Genomic DNA, 21,580 nt, shown 5'->3' on the forward strand with positions numbered 1-21,580 from the left:
GTAAACAATAAGACTGTTTAGGCCCCTTTCCCCAGTAGGTCCCAGAACTCTGGCAGCCAAACTCACATCCCCAATGCAGAAGAATGGATGGTTCATCTGCAGAACTGCACCTGACCAGTCCACAAGAAAAGGCCTGCAGATAGGGATATTTAGGTTGTATGTATGTGGTGAAACAGCTAGGTCTGCTCTTACCACCCTCTCATGCTGAGCTCATGCTCTGTATAACTTTGAATCAACTTTTGGTGCCTCACTCAAATACGAATGGACAGCTGAGAAATCATATTCAATCAAGAAAGCTTCCAAAATGAAAACAACTGAAATACATAGACTGTAAGCTAGTAATCAATATTTTTTAAAATCTGCAGAAGAATGAGAGACTGAGCAGCAGAAGAAAACTTAAAAACAAGGCTGGGCGTGGTGGCTCACGCCTGTACTCCCAGCACTTTGGGAGGCCAAGGTGGGTGGATCACGAGGTCAGGAGATCGAGACCAGTCTGGCTAACATGGTGAAACCCTGTCTCTACTAAAAATACAAAAAACCTAGCTGGGCGTGGCAGGGTGCGCCTGTAATCCCAGCTACTCAGGAGGCTGAGACAGGAGAATGGCGTGAACCCAGGAGGCAGAGCTTGCAGTGAGCCGAGATCGCGCCACTGCACTCCAGCCTGGGCAACAGAGTGAGACTCTGTCTCAAAAAAAAAAAAAAAAAAGAAAAATTGAAAAATTATAATTAGTAGCTTCAGATATATGGGACCATCTTGTAAGAACCCATTTTGTCTTTATGAAACAAGAAAAGATGCTATAGAAAAGGAACAAGAAAGAGCTTTTAGAAATAAGCTAGCAAAAGTAGGAAACTTCAAGTGAAGCATGGGAAGATAATGTTAAACCTGTAAAAGAACACAAAGTCTGAGGAAAAACTAAGAATGTGAAGATCATTCCTAAGTCCTGTATTTGAGTTCTAGGAGTTTCAGAAATCAAGGAGTGAGAAGGAGGAGAGACATTTATTAAGAAAATAACATAAGGAAATTGTCCAGAATTGAAGGATACGAGTGTTTGAGTTTAAAAGAGCCCATGAAGTGTCTGACAAAATGAGTGGAGAAAGATCTGTTGTCAAATACATATTTTTGTAAATTTCACTACACTAGGAATAAAGATCATAAAAACCTTCAGAAAGGTTTTATATTAAGGATCAGGAATCAAAGGGAACATCAGCTTTTCAGCAACAATGCTGAAAGTAGAAAATGGTTACTAAGAATATTTACTGGGCAAAATTTTCATCAAGCATGAGGAAATAAAGTCATTTCCAGACAGCCAAGGGCTCCAGTGTGGTTGATGTGAACACTTTGTCAGGAAGCTCCTGGAGGATATGCTCCACACACAAGGGAATAACCCAAGAGGAAGAAGAGCCTGCACCAAGCAGAGGTGAGTCACTCCAGGCGGATTCATTCTGTTCAGAAGAGACACAAAGGGAATTTCCAGGGAGGTGGTGAGAAGCTTCAGCAAGCCTAGCGAGCAATTCATATTGGGACAGGAAAGCCTTCTGGAGAATTCTAAGTAGTGTTTCCAAGGGGGAAAAAATGAAGCTAATGCATTGTCTGATAGGCATGGCAATATTGAGAGGAGCTTTATGACTCCTTTCTTTATTTATAACCTTAATTATTAAACCCTGGTGGAGGGTTTAATGAGGAATTACAGATAAGTTTGTTTGTTTTAAAACCAAGCGAACAACAACGAGGTAGATATTAATGCTGAGGGGAAACAGAGTTTTAAAAGAAGAGAAATAATACACTACATGGCTCAGTCACAAACAGTATTTATGTGATATTGGAATAATTAAAAGCAGAATTGTGGTAAAACTTGCTGGGGAGATGGGGGAGAAGAAGCATATTTGTGTTGAGGGGAAGCAGAGGTCTAAAATAGCTAATTCTCATCTTCTCCAGCAGGAAATCAAGAAGTAATATTTAAAATAGAAAAAATAAATATTAATATTTGCAGATTATTTAGAAATAACAGGGGTAAATACCAGGAAAAATAACTGAAAGAATTGAACTTGGCTGCTTGTGAAAAACAGGGCAGAAAGGTGGAGAGAGCTGAGGCAGGGACTACTTGTCTTCACTATAAATACATCTCCTGGGTGCTGTTTGACTTCAGGAATGGATATGTACTATCAACATATAAAAATTGAATTAAACATTTTTTAATAGCTATAACATTCCCTGAATTCTTCTGCGTGGAATACTAGACTGAAAAGGTTACCATTGATAAAACGTTTTGTGATCAGATAAGCTCCAGAAACACTTTGCATTTGCCCATGGAGCTTTGCAGTGTGCACTGGCATGCTAAAGGTTCTGAAAATTCCGGTGGTAAAGAAATGTTTTGCTGCGTGCTGTGGTTCACGCCTGTAATCCCAGGACTTTGGGAGGCCGAGGGACAGGCGGATCACGTGAGATAAGGAGTTCGAGACCAGCCTGGCCAACATGGTGAAACCCTGTCTCTACTAAAACTATAAAAATTAGCTGGGCATGGTGGCACGCACCTGTAATCCTAGCTACTTGGGAGGCTGAGGCAGGAAAATCACTTGAACTCAGGAGGCGGAGGTTGCAGTGAGCCAAGATTGTGCCACTGCCCTCCAGTCTGGGCAACAGAGTGAGACTCCGTCTCAAAAAAACAAAGAAATGTTTCGGTCGGGCACAGTGGCTCATGCCTATAATCCCAGCTGAAACAGGCAGATCACCTGAAGTCAGGAGTTCGAGACCAGCCGGGCCAACATGGTGAAACCCTGTCTCCACTAAAAATAGAAAAATTAGCCGGATATGGTGGTAGGTGCCTGTAATTCCAGATACTCAAGAGGCTGAGGCAGGAGAATTGCTTGAACCCAGGATGGGGAGGTTGCAGTGAGCTGAGATCACACCACTGTACTCTAGCCTGGGTTACAGAGTGAGACTCCGTCTCAAAAAAAAAAAAAAAAAAAAAAAAATTTTTTTTGACTCAGCATTTCCTAACTTACTTGCTCACAGAATCAATTTGCATGTAACACATATTAAAATTCTGTGACTTAGTATTCTACATAACACCATTTGAGGAATTTTCAAATACTGCTAGTGAAAAACTTTTAATTTTCTGGTTCATAAGAGATGAGTCGCTTAAAAATCTTCTTCCTTTTTAACAAGATGCCATGCATACTACACTAATGACTTTTCTTACTCTGAAGAAAACCATAATATGTGATAGAAAAAGTTGGATATGTGATATGCCTATGTGCATGCATTTTTTAACAATGTTTGCACACCCTGTAGCTTTCCCAAAAATCTGGGCCAGAACACTGGATGAAGGTGGGGAGAGTGGGAGAATGAAGGATAATTTTTCACACTCCTCCAATGCTAATAGTCTCTGCAATAGGTTCCTATGGCTTTTCTCATTCAGCTCCCACCAGAGCCTATAGTGTGGGCAGGGCAGCAATTTTTGGAGTTGAGAAGGAGATTGAGTTGCATTAAGTCATCAGACTATTTAGGGGCCAGCATCAGAACCAGAGTCTTCAGTCCAAGGCTCCCACACCACCACCACACCAACCCAAATGTGTCTTCTTTTTTGACGTTAAGTTGGAACAAACTGATTGAGTCCCAGATGTTTCTACCAGTGCATCTGTAGTTTCAAATGGATATATGATATTTTGTCATTCATTTGACAGACATTCCCAGCAAAGAGAATAGATTCCTGCCCCTACAAAAACAGGAGTATGACCCATTCCTAAATGTGACAGTGGCTTCCTAGTCAGGTGGTTCTCCCAGTGGACAGGGAAATATACAGCCTAGGGATGGTTCTGATAACTCTTACCTACCCTTGAGAAACATTTGAATAGATGGTTTAATCCACTTCATTTGTGAAGTAAAGAAGGACATCTCTCTTCAGCTGATTATCTGAGAAAAGTGCCATCTAAGACACTTGTGTGGTTGTAGGGGGAAGATACCCGTAAATTGCTTTTCTAAATATTTTTCTGCATGTAAAATGATATTACTGTTACCAGTGCCTTTATAGACAGGAATGGACAATGCCTTGATAAACAGCAAAACATTGTATGGTGGCTAGAATATGGCTATAGGTGAAGACAGGTACTCACACCAGTAGCTAAGTTGTCAGATAGTTCAGAAGATGAGTGCACAGCCTTACGAGTCTAATTCATGGACCCTGGCAGAAGCTTTTGTAACCAATAGGAAATATATTTTTCATAAAGAAAGAAGAGCTGATATTTAGTATATGAGTCAAAATAAAGAACTTAAAAATATTTACATGGAATTGTCTAGCTAACAATTAGAAACGTGGGCTTGAGATTTGAGAGTCAGCTTACATTCTTCTGGGTGTGGAGGAAGATGATAAACGTATAAAGAAAAAAGAAGGATAATTTCAGACAATGATATAAACCTTGAAGGAAATAAAATGGAGTGATGGTATAGTGGTAAGGCAGGAGGGGACTGCTTCAGCTAGGGTGAGCAGGGCAGGCCCTTCTGAGAAGATACGTGAGAAGAGGCTTGAATATAAAGGCAGCCATATGAAGATCTAGGACTGTCCAGCTCCAAACAGAAGGAACAGTGGGAACAAAGACCCCGAGTCATGACAGTAGGTAGGTTTAGAGATAGAGCTAAATGAAGGTATAGAATCTCAACCTTCTAGATTTTTAATCTTTCCAGTGCCACCATAATCCTTAGAGTGCTTATTGAAATTCTCTCACAATAATTAGTTATACTTGAAATCATACATAAGTGTGTAATTTAATTAAAATATTTCTTATTTCCAAATTTCTAGATCCCTTATGCATTCCCCTTCAGTACTTATGCATTCCCCTTCAGTACACAGCATACCATCAGAATTTCTCCAAAAATAGCAACATCTTGAAGAACAGTGATTTTAGCAATTCTTGTTAATTATAAGTGACTCATAATTTTAACATAGTCTTCTGTTGGATTCAAAACCTGCTTAGGGGCATACTGACTCCAGAAACATTTTTCACTGATTTATCCAGACTTTGAAATTTGGTTGTCTCCTAGAACCCACCTCCTGGAAGTTGTGGTCGCTGCTGCTTCTGATGACATTTAGTGCTTATGCATATTTTAAGGGTCCTGATTCTTTTTGCTTTATGTTTATGTATCTATTGTAGTTAATGCCAAGGGACTCTGTCCTTCTTTTTGTTTGTGTTTTTTTCTTTTGTTTTTTGGTAACATTTGGACTATGGACTATATTTAGAAAATCTTTAGAATAAAGCATAACAGATTTATTTAAGAGATTATGGCGTATCTGTAGTGGTATTTGACCAGTCTATGTTCCAGAGAATAACCTGCCAAACTCCTGAGCTTCAGGAAATGACTGTTCAAGCTCACCTGCCAAGAGACTGGCGAGTTGGGGAGAAGGGGAGATGTGGCAGGAGTGTGGCCCTCAGGCCTAGCTTTGCTGAGCTGAGAACGGGAGAGAAGAAACCAACAGCATTCTTCAGGGTGAAGATGGCTCTGGAACCAGAAGAGAAGATCCAGAGCACCTTCTCCAAAGGAGCCAAGCAGCAGGGCGGTAACTGGCTTCTGCAGTTCTGCAGCAGAGGTCTGTTTGGACGCTGGATGAAAAGGGGAGCAGGAGAACTTTTCCTCAGGCAATGACTTTACAAAAAGAGAGTGGACTTCTGCATCCACTCAGGATGGAGTAACAGGGACCAGATTTATTCTCCCACCTGATATAATGAAAAACCAGGCAAAATAAACGAGAGAATGTTTTTAAGACACTAGATTTTGGACAAAGGAGAGATGTGATGGTACCTGATAGATAGGAAACAAGTGAGGTGAACCCTGTGATTGCCTCTGCATCCTGCCTAGAGAGAGTTTCCAGGGTGCAGTGCAGGGAAGTAGACCCAGGCAGAGCCTGGCAGACTCAGAGTTGAAGAGTTAAATCTGGGGAGATCAAGGCAGCTGGAGTTTACAGGACACAGTCCCAGAGAGGAGAGAGTTGCTGAGAGGGTGTCCATGAATATTCACCTGATAATACAGGTGAGAAGACTATCCAAGGCAGGAGGGAAAAAAATATCCAAGAGGATGAGCTAACAGTGCCTGGCACTTACACAGTGCCTCTTCCCAATAGTCAGACTGGGAAAACTCATAATTACGGAGGTGTTGGGAAGTGGACTCGGTGAATTCTTGCCTCAGTAGGACGTGTAATTGGCTCTTATCTGAACACTGTTTCAGACATGCTTAGCAAATCATAAAGCAAGCATCAGAAGGATCAAGCTGTTTCCAAGTAAATTAACTGTATTACAAACAAAGCTCAAGAGTATTTATGGGAATATAAAAATACCTAGCACCAAACAAGATAAATCACAATGTCTGGTATCTAATCAAAGATTACTAGGAGAACATATGGAGGAAGATAACCAGTCAATCAAAGCCATTAAAAACTGACACAGATATTAGAATTAGAAGACAAGGACAGTAAAAATTGTTGTTGTAACTATTCTATTCAAAAAGTGAAGTAGAGACATGGAAAATATAAAAAAGGCTGAAACTTGTATCTCTTTTCTCCATTTTCTCCTTTTACTCCCCCTTCCCTATTAGATGCTAGATTTTAGATGGTTCCCAGGTGGTTAATTGAAAGTAAATTGACATTTTTATTTTATTGTATTTATTACAATGTAATCACATATACTAGGCCAATGACCTCTTGAAAACAGACTAAGAGCTATGAATTTGTTGGCTTCATAAATGTGTAATCACACCTTACATTTTCTTTTAAAATTAAACCTAAGCTTATGAGTTGGCAAGGAATTGAACTTAACAAAATTTTTGCTCTAAAGTGTCTGTTAGAGAATAAATCTTGGCAGTTTCAGACTTCATGTGTAGTCACGAGAACAGATGTAGCTAGAATATTTAACAGTTTATTAGATCCTTGGGTTGACAGTAAATATAGTTTAGGACTGATATTTAAGTTCTTAAAGCTTTATTTTGAACAATGAGTATCTGTTTGCCATTTTTAAGTAATAAATGTTTCTCTAACTGGTTTACAAAGTTCTTTTTGTTATCTCTTTCCCTCCGGTTATGTAGATGACACTCTGGGGTTCATAAAGCTTTTTGTTTTTAAGAGGCAAGAAAACCTAAAGTGTATCTTTGAGGTGGAGAGGAGTGGAGACTAAAGATGTAGCAATCTTGAGAAAAGTTTTTCAAAATTAAGCAAAGCAAAATTATTATTATCCTGGGTTGAAAAATAGGTAATCCTTTTTCCAAAGTTAGATTGATTATAGTTTGTACATTATAATTTACAGAGTCTGTAATAACTTTCAGTGTTTTAGAATTCATTTATTACTATTGCGCCCAGCTAATGCTACTGGAGAGGTTTGATCCTAGATTTCAAAGAGAGGGACATTTTCCCCCAAAGATAGCAACATTTTCCTTTCTCTCTGGAAGTTTCCTGTTACGGTCTGTTTAGGCCCAATTTTTTTTCCTTTTCTTTTTCTTTTTTTATTTTGAGATGGAATTTTGCTCTTGTTGTCCAGGCTGGAGTGCAATGGCGTGATCTCGGCTCACCACAACCTCCGCCTCCCAGATTCAAGTGATTCTCCTGCCTCAGCCTCCCGAGTAGCTGGGATTACAGGCATGTGCCACCACTCCTGGCTAATTTTGTGTTTTTTTTTTTTTTTTTTTTAGTAGAGATGGGGTTTCTCCATCTTGGTCAGGCTGGTCTGGAACTCCCAATCTCGGGTGATCCATCTGCCTCGGCCTAGGACCAATTCTTATATCAGAGAAGTGTATTATTATCATATAAAATAACGTGTTACTTTTGAGGAAGAGAAAATAAAAGTTAACAGTTCTTAAGGATTAATTCAGGTAGATTTGAGAATTTATTAGTTGATCCCAATATTCCTGCTGTACATAGGTTTTTAAAAGCTAAAAAGTATCCTTTAAAAATTGTTAACATTGGACTACTTTGGGGAGAGTTAAAACAGGATTTTACCTCATAGTGAACCTTTAAGAATATTTCTTAATTAAAATGAATGGGTAAGTTACATGGCATACCACAGTTAAAATATTGTCGAAAAAGAAAGATTGTATCAACATTGTGTAATATGAAAACGTTGTTAGAGAACAAATCTGTGATTCACTTGAAGTGTTTAATGTATGTTTTTCTTAGCTTTTTAAGTAACTAAGGTCCTTGACAAATCAATCTTTATTTACCTGACTTGATACGGTCGTCTCTTGACTTCAACACCAGTATCCTAAATGTTCTTCTCTTTCTTCTCTGCCTCAGATTCATTTTAGTTTTCTTTGTAGATGCTTTAATGCTGGTGTTCACTTGTGCTGTGGTCTTGGTTGTTGCCTCCTCTTGTTGTGCAGTCCCTCCTTGGGCAAGCTCTTCTGCATCCTTGGCTCATCTGCCGGCCATAAGGTGATCATTATCAAACCACTGTATTCAGTGCAGGTCTCTCTTCTTACCTGCAGAACCAGTTGCCACCTACACAGCTCTTCCTGGACTTCTCAACAGCACCATACCCAAAATGGTCTTCCACAGCAAAACCTGACCTTTTTCTGTTCTAACAAGATTCCATCACTACAGATTTATCCAGGCCACAAATGTGGGAGTCTTCATAATCTCCTCCTTCCTCCTACCGTCTGCTCAGTTCTCAGTCCAGCCCAGTATTTCCTGACTCTGTCCTTGCCTTTCTGTCTTCACTGATCCTTCCCGGAGTTCTAGCCCACATCTTTGTAGCCTGAGTTACACTAATAGCCTCCTAATTAGTCTTCCTGTCTGTAGTCTTGTGTCCCTTCATTTGTATTACTGTTAGAGTGTTCATTTTTTCCCAAAAGCAGATATTAAGATTTCTCATCAAGATAAAAAATGAAATGATGATGGTGATTATAGCTATAGCCTTTATTGAACACTTAATATGTACCAGAGACATTGCTTAAACACTCTAAATTAACTCAGTAGAGGTCTCACAATGACCATTTGAGTAGGTGTACTCTCTTCTCTACCAGTAAGAAAAGAGAGATTAGGGGAGATGAACAACTTGTCAGGAGTTGGAAGTAGTGGTGCTGGGCCAGAACCAAATGTTTCCTGACTTTAAAGTCTCCTCGTATCTTTGATAGTAGACTGCCTCCACAAAAAACTATCTGCACTCTGTGCTTGGGTGTCATGGAGTATGGAAAGGACCTTGCTTCTCTGCATGTATGGACTGGTGTGGGTGATTCAATATAAGGATGGACAAGCAGAGATTTTAGGGCCTGATGTCGCTTGATCAGGAATATATTTGTATGTGGGATGCATGAGTTTTTAAAAAAAAAAAGTCCACCTTCTACCCTATCAGCTATAAATGGCAACAAGCCTGTAAGGATACAGTTTCAGATGGTGGGGCCTGACTGCAGATGGCTGATAAATGACAAGCCATTGATTTGGTGATAATTAATGGCAGCATGGTTCTTTAAGGAATTGGCTAGCCACTAAGAATTTTGAGTAAAAAAATCAGTAACACAGAGTTGATATAAATTTTTAAAATAGTTTTATAATAAAAATTCTTAGCCAATTAGTTGCTGTGGGCTAGTCACTAAACACCAGTACACCAGTGAAAATAAAAGTGTTTTTTGCAGACTTGTTTTTGAAAATCACGAGATGTCTTCAGGGCTATGTTGGGGATTTTACCTCATGCATACATCAATGATCTTGGCTTTCAACATTAGTTTTTATTCATTTCCTAAAAATAATGTACTTTCCCCGAGCTAGGTAGACCCAGATGTTGCCTGGATGTGTTGGGGTGGCTCTGAGTTTCATATATCTGACTCTGGAATTCTATAGATTTAGTGATCTACTTAAGTAACTTTCTGTTAGGGCTAAACTTGACCCTTGAACTATATTCTGGATGCTGAAGATAATACACATGCAAAGTCAGAGAGCTGTGGGTTTTATTCCCAGTTCTGTCACTTATTATCTGTGTGGCCTTCCATCCTCAAGCCCCATTTTCCTCATGTATTAAGTGAGGGGTGATGATACCTACAATTAGGTAATTATAAGTGATAGGAGACAGTGTGTGTAAAGTGCCTTGCATAATGTGGGGTATACAGTAGGAACTCAATAAATATCCCTTACCCCTATCTCATCTTTCCTTATCCTACTTGCTTCAACCTCTCTTTCTCCAGGCATGGTTTCTAAATTAAATAGATTTTCATGTAAAACAGGTTTAGGGAAGTGATTCTTGCAAGGTGGGATTGAATGTAATCCACATATAACTTAGTGCTGCCAACCTGCCTAGACCTTCATTATCTTTTTTGGAATCCATTTTTCTTAAATTCCAAGTCTTCTTTGTTACCATATCCTTCAGATCGTTTTCAACTTTAAATTCCAAGATTCTGGGCTGGGCACGGTGGCTCATGCCTGTAATCCCAGCACTTTGGGAGGCCGAGGCGGGCGGATCACCGGAGGGCAGGAGTTCAAGACCAGCCTGGCCAACATGGTGAAACCCTGTCTCTACTAAAAATATAAAAATTAGCCGGGCATGGTGGCAGATGCCTGTAATCCCAGCTACTTGGGAGGCTGAGGCAGGAGAATTGCTTGAGGCAGGAGAATTGCTTGAACCCGGGAGGCGGAGGTTGGAGTGAGCCGAGATCGTGCCATCGCACTCCAACCGGGGGGACAAGAGCAAGACTTCATCTCCAAAAATAAATAAATAAATAAATAAATAATACAAGATTCTGGAATCTTATCATCCTGTTACTTTCTTGTCTGTATTTGCCCAAAATAGATGTAGACAGTGTATATTAATAGCATAATAAATAAGGATTTAATGCCATTTTTACAGTGAACTAGCTGCTTTTTAAGGTTTTATTTTGTAGATAATGTTGAAAATGTTTTGCTGGTTTTGCATAAGAATAAATGACAACAGAGACTTTTAAGGTATAGAGAGTCCTGAGAAAATTCATCTCAAGCTGGAAGGAGGCCCCTTCCACCACCCATCCCCAATCCCCCTCAGACTCTATCACCGGCAGCCCCACCAAGTCTGTAGGGTGGTGCCGCAGGTCTGTGGACTGCTGGGAAACAACAGACCGCTGACTTGGTGATGATGAATGGTAGATGCTTCTTTCTTAAAAGTGGGCTTGTGAGGTCTTTACCAGGAACAAGCAGTCACAGTAATAGGTTCTGTCCATCAACCATAGCAAAAGAACACAGTTCAGGAGTGTTCTGTAAAAGAACATTGCTGATCATGCTTAAAACAATTTCCCCTAAACATTTCTACATATGAAGAAAAATGGTAGGTGATTTTGCAGTTGGCATTTTGAATGTTGGTATTTTGTGTTAGCCTTTTATCATAGATTTGTCCTAGGGAGGCAGTTTAGTATTTAGAGAGAGAGTTTGCTTTGTCTGTGTTTATGGAGGCATTTATCCAGGAGCTTCTGTCTATTAAGTTTTCATCTTGAGTCTGAGCTGGTTGATTTCTACTCATATATAGATTTAATATACTTCTTGTAACATTCCATAGACTTATTTATTAACGTGATTCTTTCATTTTTATTCTCCTTCATAACTCAATCCCTGGAGAGAAAATGATTAAATAATAGCAGTTTCACCCTTTGGAATATGATTAGCTTTTGATCCTGGTGTTATTTCTTGAATGTTTTAGTTTTAGGGTTATGCTAAATTTTGTAAAGGCACTAGCTGAATTGAGTAAAATTTGAAATATGTTAACATTTAAAATGAGACATTTCAATTCTTCTTATTTGGTCTTCTGAAAATACTATTAAACTATGGAAATAAGAAACTCAATTTTTAGAAAATGCAAGCAACAAACAAGTTGCTTCAAATGAGATAATATTTGATCAAACTTTATCAAAAATAAAATATAGTTACAGCAAGGGCCTCTTTGAAGAAGCAGATCTTAGTCATCCTGCAGCCTCAGTACTTTGTAATAATGATTTGCTGGCTGTTGGGTCCAACTCTGGGCACGTGTATGATGCAGGATGGAAGAGATGCAGTCTCTGCACTTCAGGAACCCTGTAGTGTAACTGTAGAGACGACACCTGTACAGACAGAACCACATTACAAGGCAGCATATGAGATGTATAACATAGATCGCGTTTAGTGCTATAGAATTTTTGATAAAGGAGAGATCTCTGATTGGATGTCAATTAAGTCTTCTTGGAAAAGATGAACTTGAAGGCTGTTTTACACTAATTATTATTATTAGCATTTTTATGCTAATAACACAGTTTGAAGAAGAGTGACTAGAACTTAAAACTCCTGCTTACCCATACTTTTTTTATGTGGTTAACTGAGAGTATAACTTAATGCTTAGGAGTAAAATATCTGCCATGTTCTCGATAAATGTTGCCCATCGTCATCAGTTATACTGTCCTTGAAAACTCATCAGCTCAGTCCTTGCTTCTCCAGGAGGCCTTTCCTACCAAACCTAAGTGTATGAATTGTCCTCTCTTCTTTATTCCTAGAGAATCCTCAGCATGTCATTACCAAAGCACTGTAATCTATGGCACTGATTTCTAATTATTGCTTTATTTCTCTGTCTCTCCCACTAAAGCTCCTTGAAGTTATGGAACGTGTGTATCCCAAACCTAGCATTATTCCTAATGCTATTCCTAAATACATTATCATAGTGTCTAAGGCTTAATACATTTTTGTTGAATGAATAATTGAACTCAACGAAGATTATATTTAGTATAAGAAAATGGATATTTATATAAAGTTGATGGCAGTGATGACGAAGAGAAATGGATCCATTCAGGCTATGTTTTGAGATAGAATTGACAGGATCTATTGATGAATTGGATGGAGAATGAGGGAGATGGATGAGCCAAAACTTGAGAAGCTGGGTAATGCCATTAACTGAGATAAGTTAGGCTGGAGAAGAACAGGCTGTCTTACAGATGTTTGAGTAGCCTACTCCACTTTTGCATAAAGCTATCAAATGGGCACTTGCATGTGAGTCTGGAGCTCAAAGAAGAGAGCAAGACAGGAGATGTAATCAGGAAGTTAGTAGCGTATGGATGGCATTTAAAGCTAAGGGTGAAATTGGCTTGTGAGCGAATGTAAGCTGAGGAGAGAGGAGGGCTCCGAACCAAGCCTGTAGCACTCCAGCATCGGGTGGTCTGGAAGGATGGAGACAATAGCAAAAACAAACAAACAAACAAAAAAACCCAAAACTGAGGAGGTAGGAGAACACTAGAGAGAACTGTTTCAAGAAACCACTAGTTGGCGTCAAATGCTGCTGAAGGATTAGGATGAAAATAGAGAAGTGGTCACTGGATTTGGCAACATAATGATTGTTGGTGGCCTTGATTGCGTAGTGGGGGGTCCAGAAGCCAAATTGGAATGAGTTCAAGAGTGAATGCGAAGCAAGGGACTAGGAATCTGTAGGAGTTAAATCCTCGAGTAGGCTGAAGGGGATGGGAATCCCTTCTGCAGCTTTCGGTCTTCCTGTTTTAGCAATTCCCAAACTGAACTCATGCATTGCCCTCCAAAATCTTTTCCTTCTCATGATGCAGACTAGAACTGCCCCGGTTAGCATGCTTGTCTCCTTCCTCTCCTTACCCCATTTAGTCAGATGCCTTGGGCTGTTGAGTCTTCTTTATGATACTTTTCAAATTGGAATCCTTCATTTCATTGTCATTGCCACTTAACATTGCAACATTGCTCTTTCCAAGTATTAATTAGCTCTTCCCCACGTGCCCCCCATGGTTTCCTGACTACTCACTGCTTTTATTCTCTCCCTTGCCAATATATCCATCCATCACAGCTAGAACGTTCTTCCTAAAATACAGCTTTGCTCATGTTATTCTCCTGCTAAAAATAAAACAAAATATTTTAGCCTGGCACTGAGAACTCTACCTTTTTATCTGAATTACTTTCTCTTCATTCAGCCTGCTGTTCTGAAGTATTTGCTTCAGGACAAGTACTTGCTGAAGTATTGCTGTTCTAAAGTCTGTTTCCTAAATATAACCTGCGTCTTTGGCCTCTGTGACCTCAGTCACTGCTGCCTGTGACTGACGTGCCTTTCCCTGCCTTCTCTTACATTTTCTGTATTTCCAAATGCTGAGTACCTCTAACAGATGGTGGAGTACACCCTAAAAATTGTGAAATTTCAAGGCTTTCAGTGCTGCTGCTTTACTTCATCAGTTCTTTAAAAGTTCCATAATACTGGTCGGGCACAATGACTCATGCCTCTAATCCCAGCACTTTGGGAGGCCGAGGCGGGCAGATCACCTGAGGTCAGGAGTTTGAGACCAATCTGGCCAACATGGTGAAACCCCATCTCTACTAAAACTACAAAAATTAGCCAGGCGTGGTGGTGGGTGGCTGTAATCCCAGCTACTCGGGAGGCTGAGGCAGGAGAATTGCTTGAACCCGGGAGGCAGAGGTTGCAGTGAGCTGAGACCACACCACTGCACTGCAGCATGGGTGACAGAGCGAGACTCTGTCTCAAAAAAAAAAAAAAAGGGGTTCCATAATACTGATTTTTTTCTTTAAACCAATTATTTGTACCACCACTACTTCAAGCAGTCATCTTTTTTAGGAATTGGGTACAGGAATGATTTTCTTTCTGAAGGGAAGTTTCTTGGAAATTTCACTGGAAGTTGTGGAGTTGTGGGTCATGACACTGTGTGACAGAGGATACCCAGAAAATGCTGGGCTTGTCCTCTTCACAGCAGCAGCCAGACGGTTACAGGGTGTGCAGGACGTGTCCATAGGAAAAGCACCCTCCTCAATTGCACACTCACTCATTAATGTATTTAGTAGTAGATGCTGGATTCCTTGTTTTTATGGTTGTTAATATTTGGGGGTAGGAGAAGAACAGTGTGTGTGAAATCATTATTCTGAGTTTCAGCTTTTTTTTTTTTTTTTTTTTAATTCTTTTTTTTTTGAGACGGAGTCTCTCTCTGGAGTTTCAGCTTTTTAAAACAAGAGAGCCCTTTAGAAATTCTGCTCACAGTCACACATTCTAAAAGAAGAAAATTAGAAGCTCTCTAAAGATTGTAATCATAGAAAAAAAAGAATTGCTCATTAGAATATTGAACTGAGTGTTCTGTCAACTTTCCGCACATCGGGGAATTGCTAATGTGAGGACGTCACTAAGAAGTAGATTGAAGATATCTTTTTGAGATCCTCTTATGATACATGTTGCCTTCCCGTTGTATTCTGGTTTTTATTATTGGGGTATAAAGCAGATTTTAGGCATATGTAGCTTGTACCTAGTTAAGCTTTTAAGAATGAAGTTGATTATTTTATTGACTGAAGGGAAACAACCCAGGGTTTTTTTTTTTTTTTTTTTTTGAGACAGCGTCTCGCTCTGTTACCCAGGCTGGAGTGCAGTGGCACCTTCTTGGCTCATTGCAAACTGTGCTTCCTGGGTTCAAGCGATTCTCCTGCCTCAGCCTCCCTAGTAGCTGGGATTACAGGCGCCTGCCACCACGCCTGGCTAATTTTTTTGTATTTTTAGTAGTGATGGGGTTTCACTGTGTTGGCCAGGCTGATCTCGAACTCCTGACCTCAGGTGATCTGCCCATCTCAGCCTCCCAAAGTGCTGGGATTACAGGCGTGAGCCACCGTGCCCGGCCACACAGGTTTTTGAAAAAATGGGATTGAAAATTCTTGCATAGTTTTTGAACCATGGTGCTGGATAATTATTATAAGTAGATATTGTTAGGGAAAAAAGGAGTGGGATGACCATCTGATTTAAGAACCTTCACTTTGGCTGTTGCAAGAACATTATCTACTTGGCCTTTCAGTAGGCAGCTTGCCAGTCCTTTCTAGCAGCTGTTGAATGTAGTCAGCTATTTTGGAACATGAGGGGTATTGTAATTAGGTGTGTAGAAAATTGATTTAAGAATTCAAAACATCTCTAGATTTTTAGTAAAACTCTAGAGTGCAAGTAAAAAATAAATGTCTCATATTTTAAGTGGGATAACAGCCTTTATTTCCTCAGAATTACTCATTAGTACTGATAATGAGGAAAAAAATACGTAACTACAAAATTGTGAGGGAAAGCCTCAAAACAACTTGCTTTGCTTTCTTTGTCACAAAATGTTTATTTTAATATATATTTTCCCCACTGTACATTTCCCAGGAACCTTTGTGTTTTGGCATCCTTACTTAACATTAACAGAATAATAAACCAGAAGATTCCTGGAGGCTTGGCCCTTTGTGGCAGAATGAGCTGTGCACCTCCATCCTTTGATATGCGCTTTCCCCCTTTTTTCCTTTGCTGTTGAAAGGGAAAACAACTGCTTCTATTTTGGATAATTTTTAACTAATGATCTCAAAAATCCAGTATGGAATATTTATCTATCAAGGAAAAATTGTGTTAAGTGCATTTTATAAACTGATTCTTATATATATGAGATAGTTCATAGCTGGGATTAAAATGCTGTGTTGTTATAATTGTTTTATTGTTTAGATGAAATTGTTTAGATTATTATTTGGATTCTGGTGGAACTTTTTTGAGCCATTAATAGAAAAGAGCAGAAATAACTGAAAATAGTTGGTTTAGGCTCATTGTACTGGTCATTTCAGTAAAGTATAATTGATATGTGAAGATCCAGAAATACGACTGTGAGCATTTAAAGTACATACATTTTTATTATGATGGAAGAACAGTTTTCATTGGGAAGAGATTTTAAATTTGCATTGTCTTGTCTTTTTTTTCCCCCCTACAGGAAGGAACTTGAAACCTTCAAAGGTAATTTTGTGTTAATTCTTCACTTTAAAATAGTTGAGAGTTAATTGGTGTCAGATGTTCTCTCTTGATAATGATCAGCGAACTCATTTTTTTAAAATCAGTTTACACAAAAAGTAAAACTTGATACTGTTTTTGTAGGTTTTGTTTAATCACAAGTGGTTTTGATATTCTCTTTAGCACATATACCAAGTGAGAGTTTCTGCTAATGACCTTTATAAATGGTATGTTAGGAAGGTGCAGTGCTAACTTTGAGATTGTTGAGAATCATAGTTTAAGAAGATTCTGGTTTCTCTTGTGCAGTCTGGGCCACGTGGAAAGGGAATGGTGACAAAGATCAAGAGGTGCCCCTGCAATTGACCTTGCAGTCACTCAAACCTCCTGAGAGGTCTTCAGTGCTGGGTCCTGCTCTGCTGCTGTCTTGTGACTTTGGATGAGTCTCTTACCTTTTCAGGCACAGTTTCTCTTTCCGTCTGTAAAATTAGAGGCTCAGATGAAATATATTCCGAGATTCCAAAAGCACCCAGCATTACTTTTTACGTTTAGGGAATGCCTGAAGGAGGGACACTAGAGAATGATTCTTGGTTATATTGACCGTTACTGGTCATGGAGAAAGGCTAGTGGAAAACAGAAAAAAATACAAACTTTCCAGCAGCTCAAGGTTCTTCCAGTTTGCCATTTTTCAATTAATTACTCATGAGCAATTAAGTACTAGAAATCCTATTCTCGAGAGACTCATTTCAATAACTGAGAAAACTTTTTGAAATCACTTCTGATTTAGTTGTTTTATGCTTATTATACTTCACATATAAACCAGCATTGTCCTTTAGATTTGCTGAATGGTGAAAGATTTCCAAGTATATCGTTTGTGGTTGAATTGTTGATATGTCTGATCTGTTTGAATTTAGAAAAAATGACAAATTCTCAAGATAAAAGGTATAAAGGCATATTCCTCCTATAGTTATTATTGAACAGCCTTGTTTGGCTGGATTTCTGTTTGACCTACTACAGCTGTAGTAAATGATTAAGCTCCTGGCCAGTTTGTTGAAGGTAATGTTAAATGACCATGTGATATAATGTGTTGTCATGGCTGTCATTGTTCTTAATTCAATTTGTAAACCACTACTTGTATACTTTTTTTTTTAAATCAGTGCTTTAAAATAAGATTTGAAATCCTTATAAAATGCCTTTTCCTTCTCATTCTTTTCTTTTGGTTGACTAGTTTAGTATCTTCTTATGTAACAGTAAGAGATGAAAAAAACAATCAAGTTAATATTAATAGACAGGGCAGGGACACAGATTATGTAAAATGTCAGTTTTACTTGCATCTCAGTGCTGAGGCATACTTTTTTTAGTATGACAATATTCAGAGAAAAAGAAGAGAATAGCAGTTTGCAAAAGGTTAGGTAGTGTTGCATATTACCCAATAGAAAAATTCAGTTTAAGCTGAAATATCTTGTTTATACACACATTCCTAATTATGTACAATTAACAGCACATCAAATCCACCCACAGGCCAATTAAAGATCTCAAATGTGAACAAACCCTAAATTGAATGTTGCATTATATCAAGGTTTTTAGTATCAATGTTCATTCAAAATTGTTTCTTCTTGAGTGTTTTGCTAATATTTTAAAAACGAGGCCTGGGCATGGTGGCTCACGCCTGTAATCCCAGCACTTTGGAAGGGCCTCCTTTGGGAGGCCGAGGGGGTGGATCACCTGAGGTCAGGAGTTCAAGACCAGCCTGGCCAACATGGTGAAACCCCATCTCTACTAAAAATTCAAAAACTAGCCAGGCGTGTTGGTACACTCAGCTACTCAGGAGGCTGAGGCAGGAGAATCACTTGAATTCGGGAGGCGGAGGTTGTAGTGAGCCAAGATCACACCACTGCACTCTAGCCTGAGCCACAGAATGAGACTCCTGTCTCAAAAAAAAAAAAAAAAAAAAAAAGAACCCTATAACAAGAAAAACAGAAATGTAATAGCTCTACCAAAGTATTAGTGAAGAAAAAGACATTTAAAAATTTCATCCTGGCTAACAATGAAACCCTGTCTCCATTAAAAATACAAAAAAATTAGCCGGGCGTGGTGGCGGCGCCTGTAGTCCCAGCTACTCGGGAGGCTGAGGCAGGAGAATGGCGGGAACCCGGGAGGCGGAGCTTGCAGTGAGCCGAGATCGCGCCACTGCACTCCAGCCTGGGCAACAGAGCGAGACTCTGCCTCAAAAAACAAAACAAAACAAAACAAAAAAAATTTGTTTGAACATACTGTGGCAATTTATTATTTTTTGAATATTGCCTTTTTCCTTTTCAGGTTGCAGGAAAATAAAAGGTATTACTTCCTCCAATTGCTTTATTCAACTTATATTTAGAAGCTCTTTTCTAAATTGGGGGAAAACTAACTTTTGAGAACCAAAATACAAAATTAGTAACCTTCAAAATTAGTAATGTACATTAATATCATCCACCAAGTTCTGGATTCTCCCTTCTATACTCCATAGAGGTTGATGAGTTGTGTTCACCTTACTTCTGCTGCATATGGCCAATCTCTACAAGATTATTAAAGCCAGTTGTTCTTGTCTTAATATTGGCAGTCGGAAATTTTTCTGTGTTCCCCAAATACTGCATTCATTTAAACGTTTTAGTGACAGTCACCCAAATATTAAATAGCAGAAAAAGGAGGTTAGGATCATAAAAGTCCTTATTTTATATTTTTAGTGGGAAGGCATTCCATTATTGTAAGCACATGTAGAGTACGTAAGCTTTCATAGTCTTTAAAGACATAAGACATTGAAGACTTAGCTCTGGAAAACAGAGGCAGTGGAAGAGGCAGAACCAGAGTGGTCAGAGAAACAGGAAGACCAAGGCAATGTAGTGACAAAACAAAAAACAAAAAACAAAAAACAAAAAAAACCCACAAAACTGCAGAGGAGAGAGTTTAAAGGAGGAAAAGTGGTAATCCGTTATACAAGTAATGCAGAGAAGTTGAGCCGAATGGGGAGAGCCTATTGGATTTGACAATGAACAGGTCATTGGTGACCTGAAAGAGCTGTTTATAAAGGGTAAATCCGAATTGAAAATCAGAAGTGTATGAATAGGCCAGGCATGGTGGCTCACACCTGTAATCCTAGAACTTTGGAAGGCTGAGGCAGGCAGATCACTTGAGGTCAGGCATTCGAGAACGGCCTGGCCAGCATGGTGAAACCCCATGTCTGCTAAAAATACAAAAAAATTAGCCCAGCGTGGTGGCGGGTGCCTATAGTCCCAGCTACTTGGGAGGCTGGGGCATGAGAATTGCTTGAACCTGGGAGGCAGAGGCTGCAGTGAGCCGAGATTGTGCCACTGCACTTCAGCCTTGGCAACAGAGTAAGACTCTGTCTCCAAAAAAAGAAATGTATGAGTAGTTAGGAAATAAAGGTGACATGAACTAATTGTTCAATCATGAATGGATAGAAAAAAATGAAAATGTAACGAGATAGGATCCGGGTCAAAGTCAGGGGAGGTATAGTTGAAGATATTGAAGGAGTCATTATGATATTAAAGAAAATGGAAGGAAATGGTATCCAGATAGGTTATCCTTGGAGGGTGTCCAGGGACATCTCTTTTCCTAAGACCTTAGAGAAGGAAACGATGGCTAATAATATAGGGAAAAGTTGACATGGAAGGATGAAAGAATTTTTTGAGAATTCACATAAGGAATGATAATATGAATTTTCAGGGCTAGGCTCAGAAGCAGAAATAAAAAAGCAAAACAAATATGCTTTGGCTAATACAGAGTTGGAAATGGGAAGACATGTAAGATGGACCAGCAGGCATGGTAACCATGGATGCTAATGAGACTGTGATTGAAATGATTGGCTGTGGAGTTCACACTGGAGAGGAGAGGCCTGACCAGACCATGAGAATAAGCAGGCTGAATGGTACAGGTGAGGTACCCCATAAAGGGGAAGAACACTTTTAGTGGTTGAGGTGGATCTTGTGGTCAAAGAAGAGATTTCAGTTTGAAATCTTAGAAGGGGAGCAATTCCCAGTGATGATGATGGCTAAATTTGAGTAAAAATAGAAGGCACCAAGTCATCTGACTTGGAGAATTCTGAGTCTTTGAGGAGTCTCACTTGTTTGGATGACTCATGGATGTGGCTTATGCATGTTACTGGCTTGGCAGCCCTTAGCATGTTACAAATAGGGATGATGATGCTAGATGGTAAACTTCAGGAGAGTTTGTTGGTTCACTTAAAGAATTTGCTTAACATGTGAGACAAAACTATTCAGCTGCCATTTAGCAATATTTAAGTGACTCAGGTTGGATGATGTTACTGTCCTCTGTCCTCAGGGAGCTAAAGGACTGTGGCAAAGCTTATAGGTTAGAAAGGCAAACGTATAATTTGAATACAATATAGAAATAATAGAAATAACTATGCTAAGGTGGGAGTAATCAACCAGAGAGCGGTCATTACACTTGATCTGAATGATGACTCACTGGGCTGGAAAGGATAATAAAGACATTTCAGGAAGAGGAAAGAACAATCGTAAAGATGCAGATACGTTTATTTCAAGAATACAAGTTAAAATTTAATTTCTTATTTATTGAAGGAGCCACAAATAATTTGCCTGGCTGAAGCATATGGTGTGTGGGGTGAAGTGATGAGGGATGAAGTTGGACAGAGAGGCAAGGAACAACTGGTACCCAACCTTGAGTGCCGTGCACAGGAACTTGGACATTTCCCTTTAGGCCAGTGGTCTTCAAAGAGGAATGTGGGCTTGCAAAGCATGAGGAGAAGAGAGGAAACTGAAACTTTTGTTTTTTTATGTCATCCTTTTAAATGTCAATTTTCTGTATATTATGTAATAGAACAGGAATTCATGCCTATGTCAGGGGTGCATGA

The 21,580-nt window shown here is 39.3% G+C and overlaps 1 protein-coding gene and 1 long non-coding RNA gene across 8 annotated transcripts in view; one reads left to right on the forward strand and one right to left on the reverse strand.

The window, feature by feature from the left end:
- Positions 1 to 21,580, forward strand: part of LOC105482473 (dystrobrevin binding protein 1) — a 150,790-nt gene that overhangs the window by 60,680 nt on the left and 68,530 nt on the right. For 2 of the 4 annotated variants that reach the window (XM_071097588.1, XM_071097589.1), the window contains 2 exons: positions 16,676 to 16,698; positions 19,009 to 19,026. In XM_071097588.1, the coding sequence (XP_070953689.1) occupies positions 16,676 to 16,698; positions 19,009 to 19,026 (41 nt within the window). The remainder of the gene's footprint in view (positions 1 to 16,675; positions 16,699 to 19,008; positions 19,027 to 21,580) is intronic. The other 2 variants (XM_011742584.3, XM_011742587.3) reach the window with 1 other exon arrangement.
- The window catches only part of LOC105482471 (uncharacterized), a 38,416-nt gene that overhangs the window by 2,292 nt on the left and 14,544 nt on the right, over positions 1 to 21,580 (reverse strand). For all 4 annotated transcript variants that reach the window (XR_987643.3, XR_011624016.1, XR_011624017.1 and 1 more), the window contains 2 exons: positions 11,859 to 12,028; positions 8,198 to 8,394 (listed from right to left, as the gene is read on the reverse strand). This is a non-coding gene — a long non-coding RNA (uncharacterized lncRNA). The remainder of the gene's footprint in view (positions 1 to 8,197; positions 8,395 to 11,858; positions 12,029 to 21,580) is intronic.

Source organism: Macaca nemestrina, chromosome 5 (genome assembly GCF_043159975.1).
Source record: "Macaca nemestrina isolate mMacNem1 chromosome 5, mMacNem.hap1, whole genome shotgun sequence".
In the NCBI taxonomy this organism is placed as follows: Eukaryota; Metazoa; Chordata; class Mammalia; order Primates; family Cercopithecidae; genus Macaca; species Macaca nemestrina.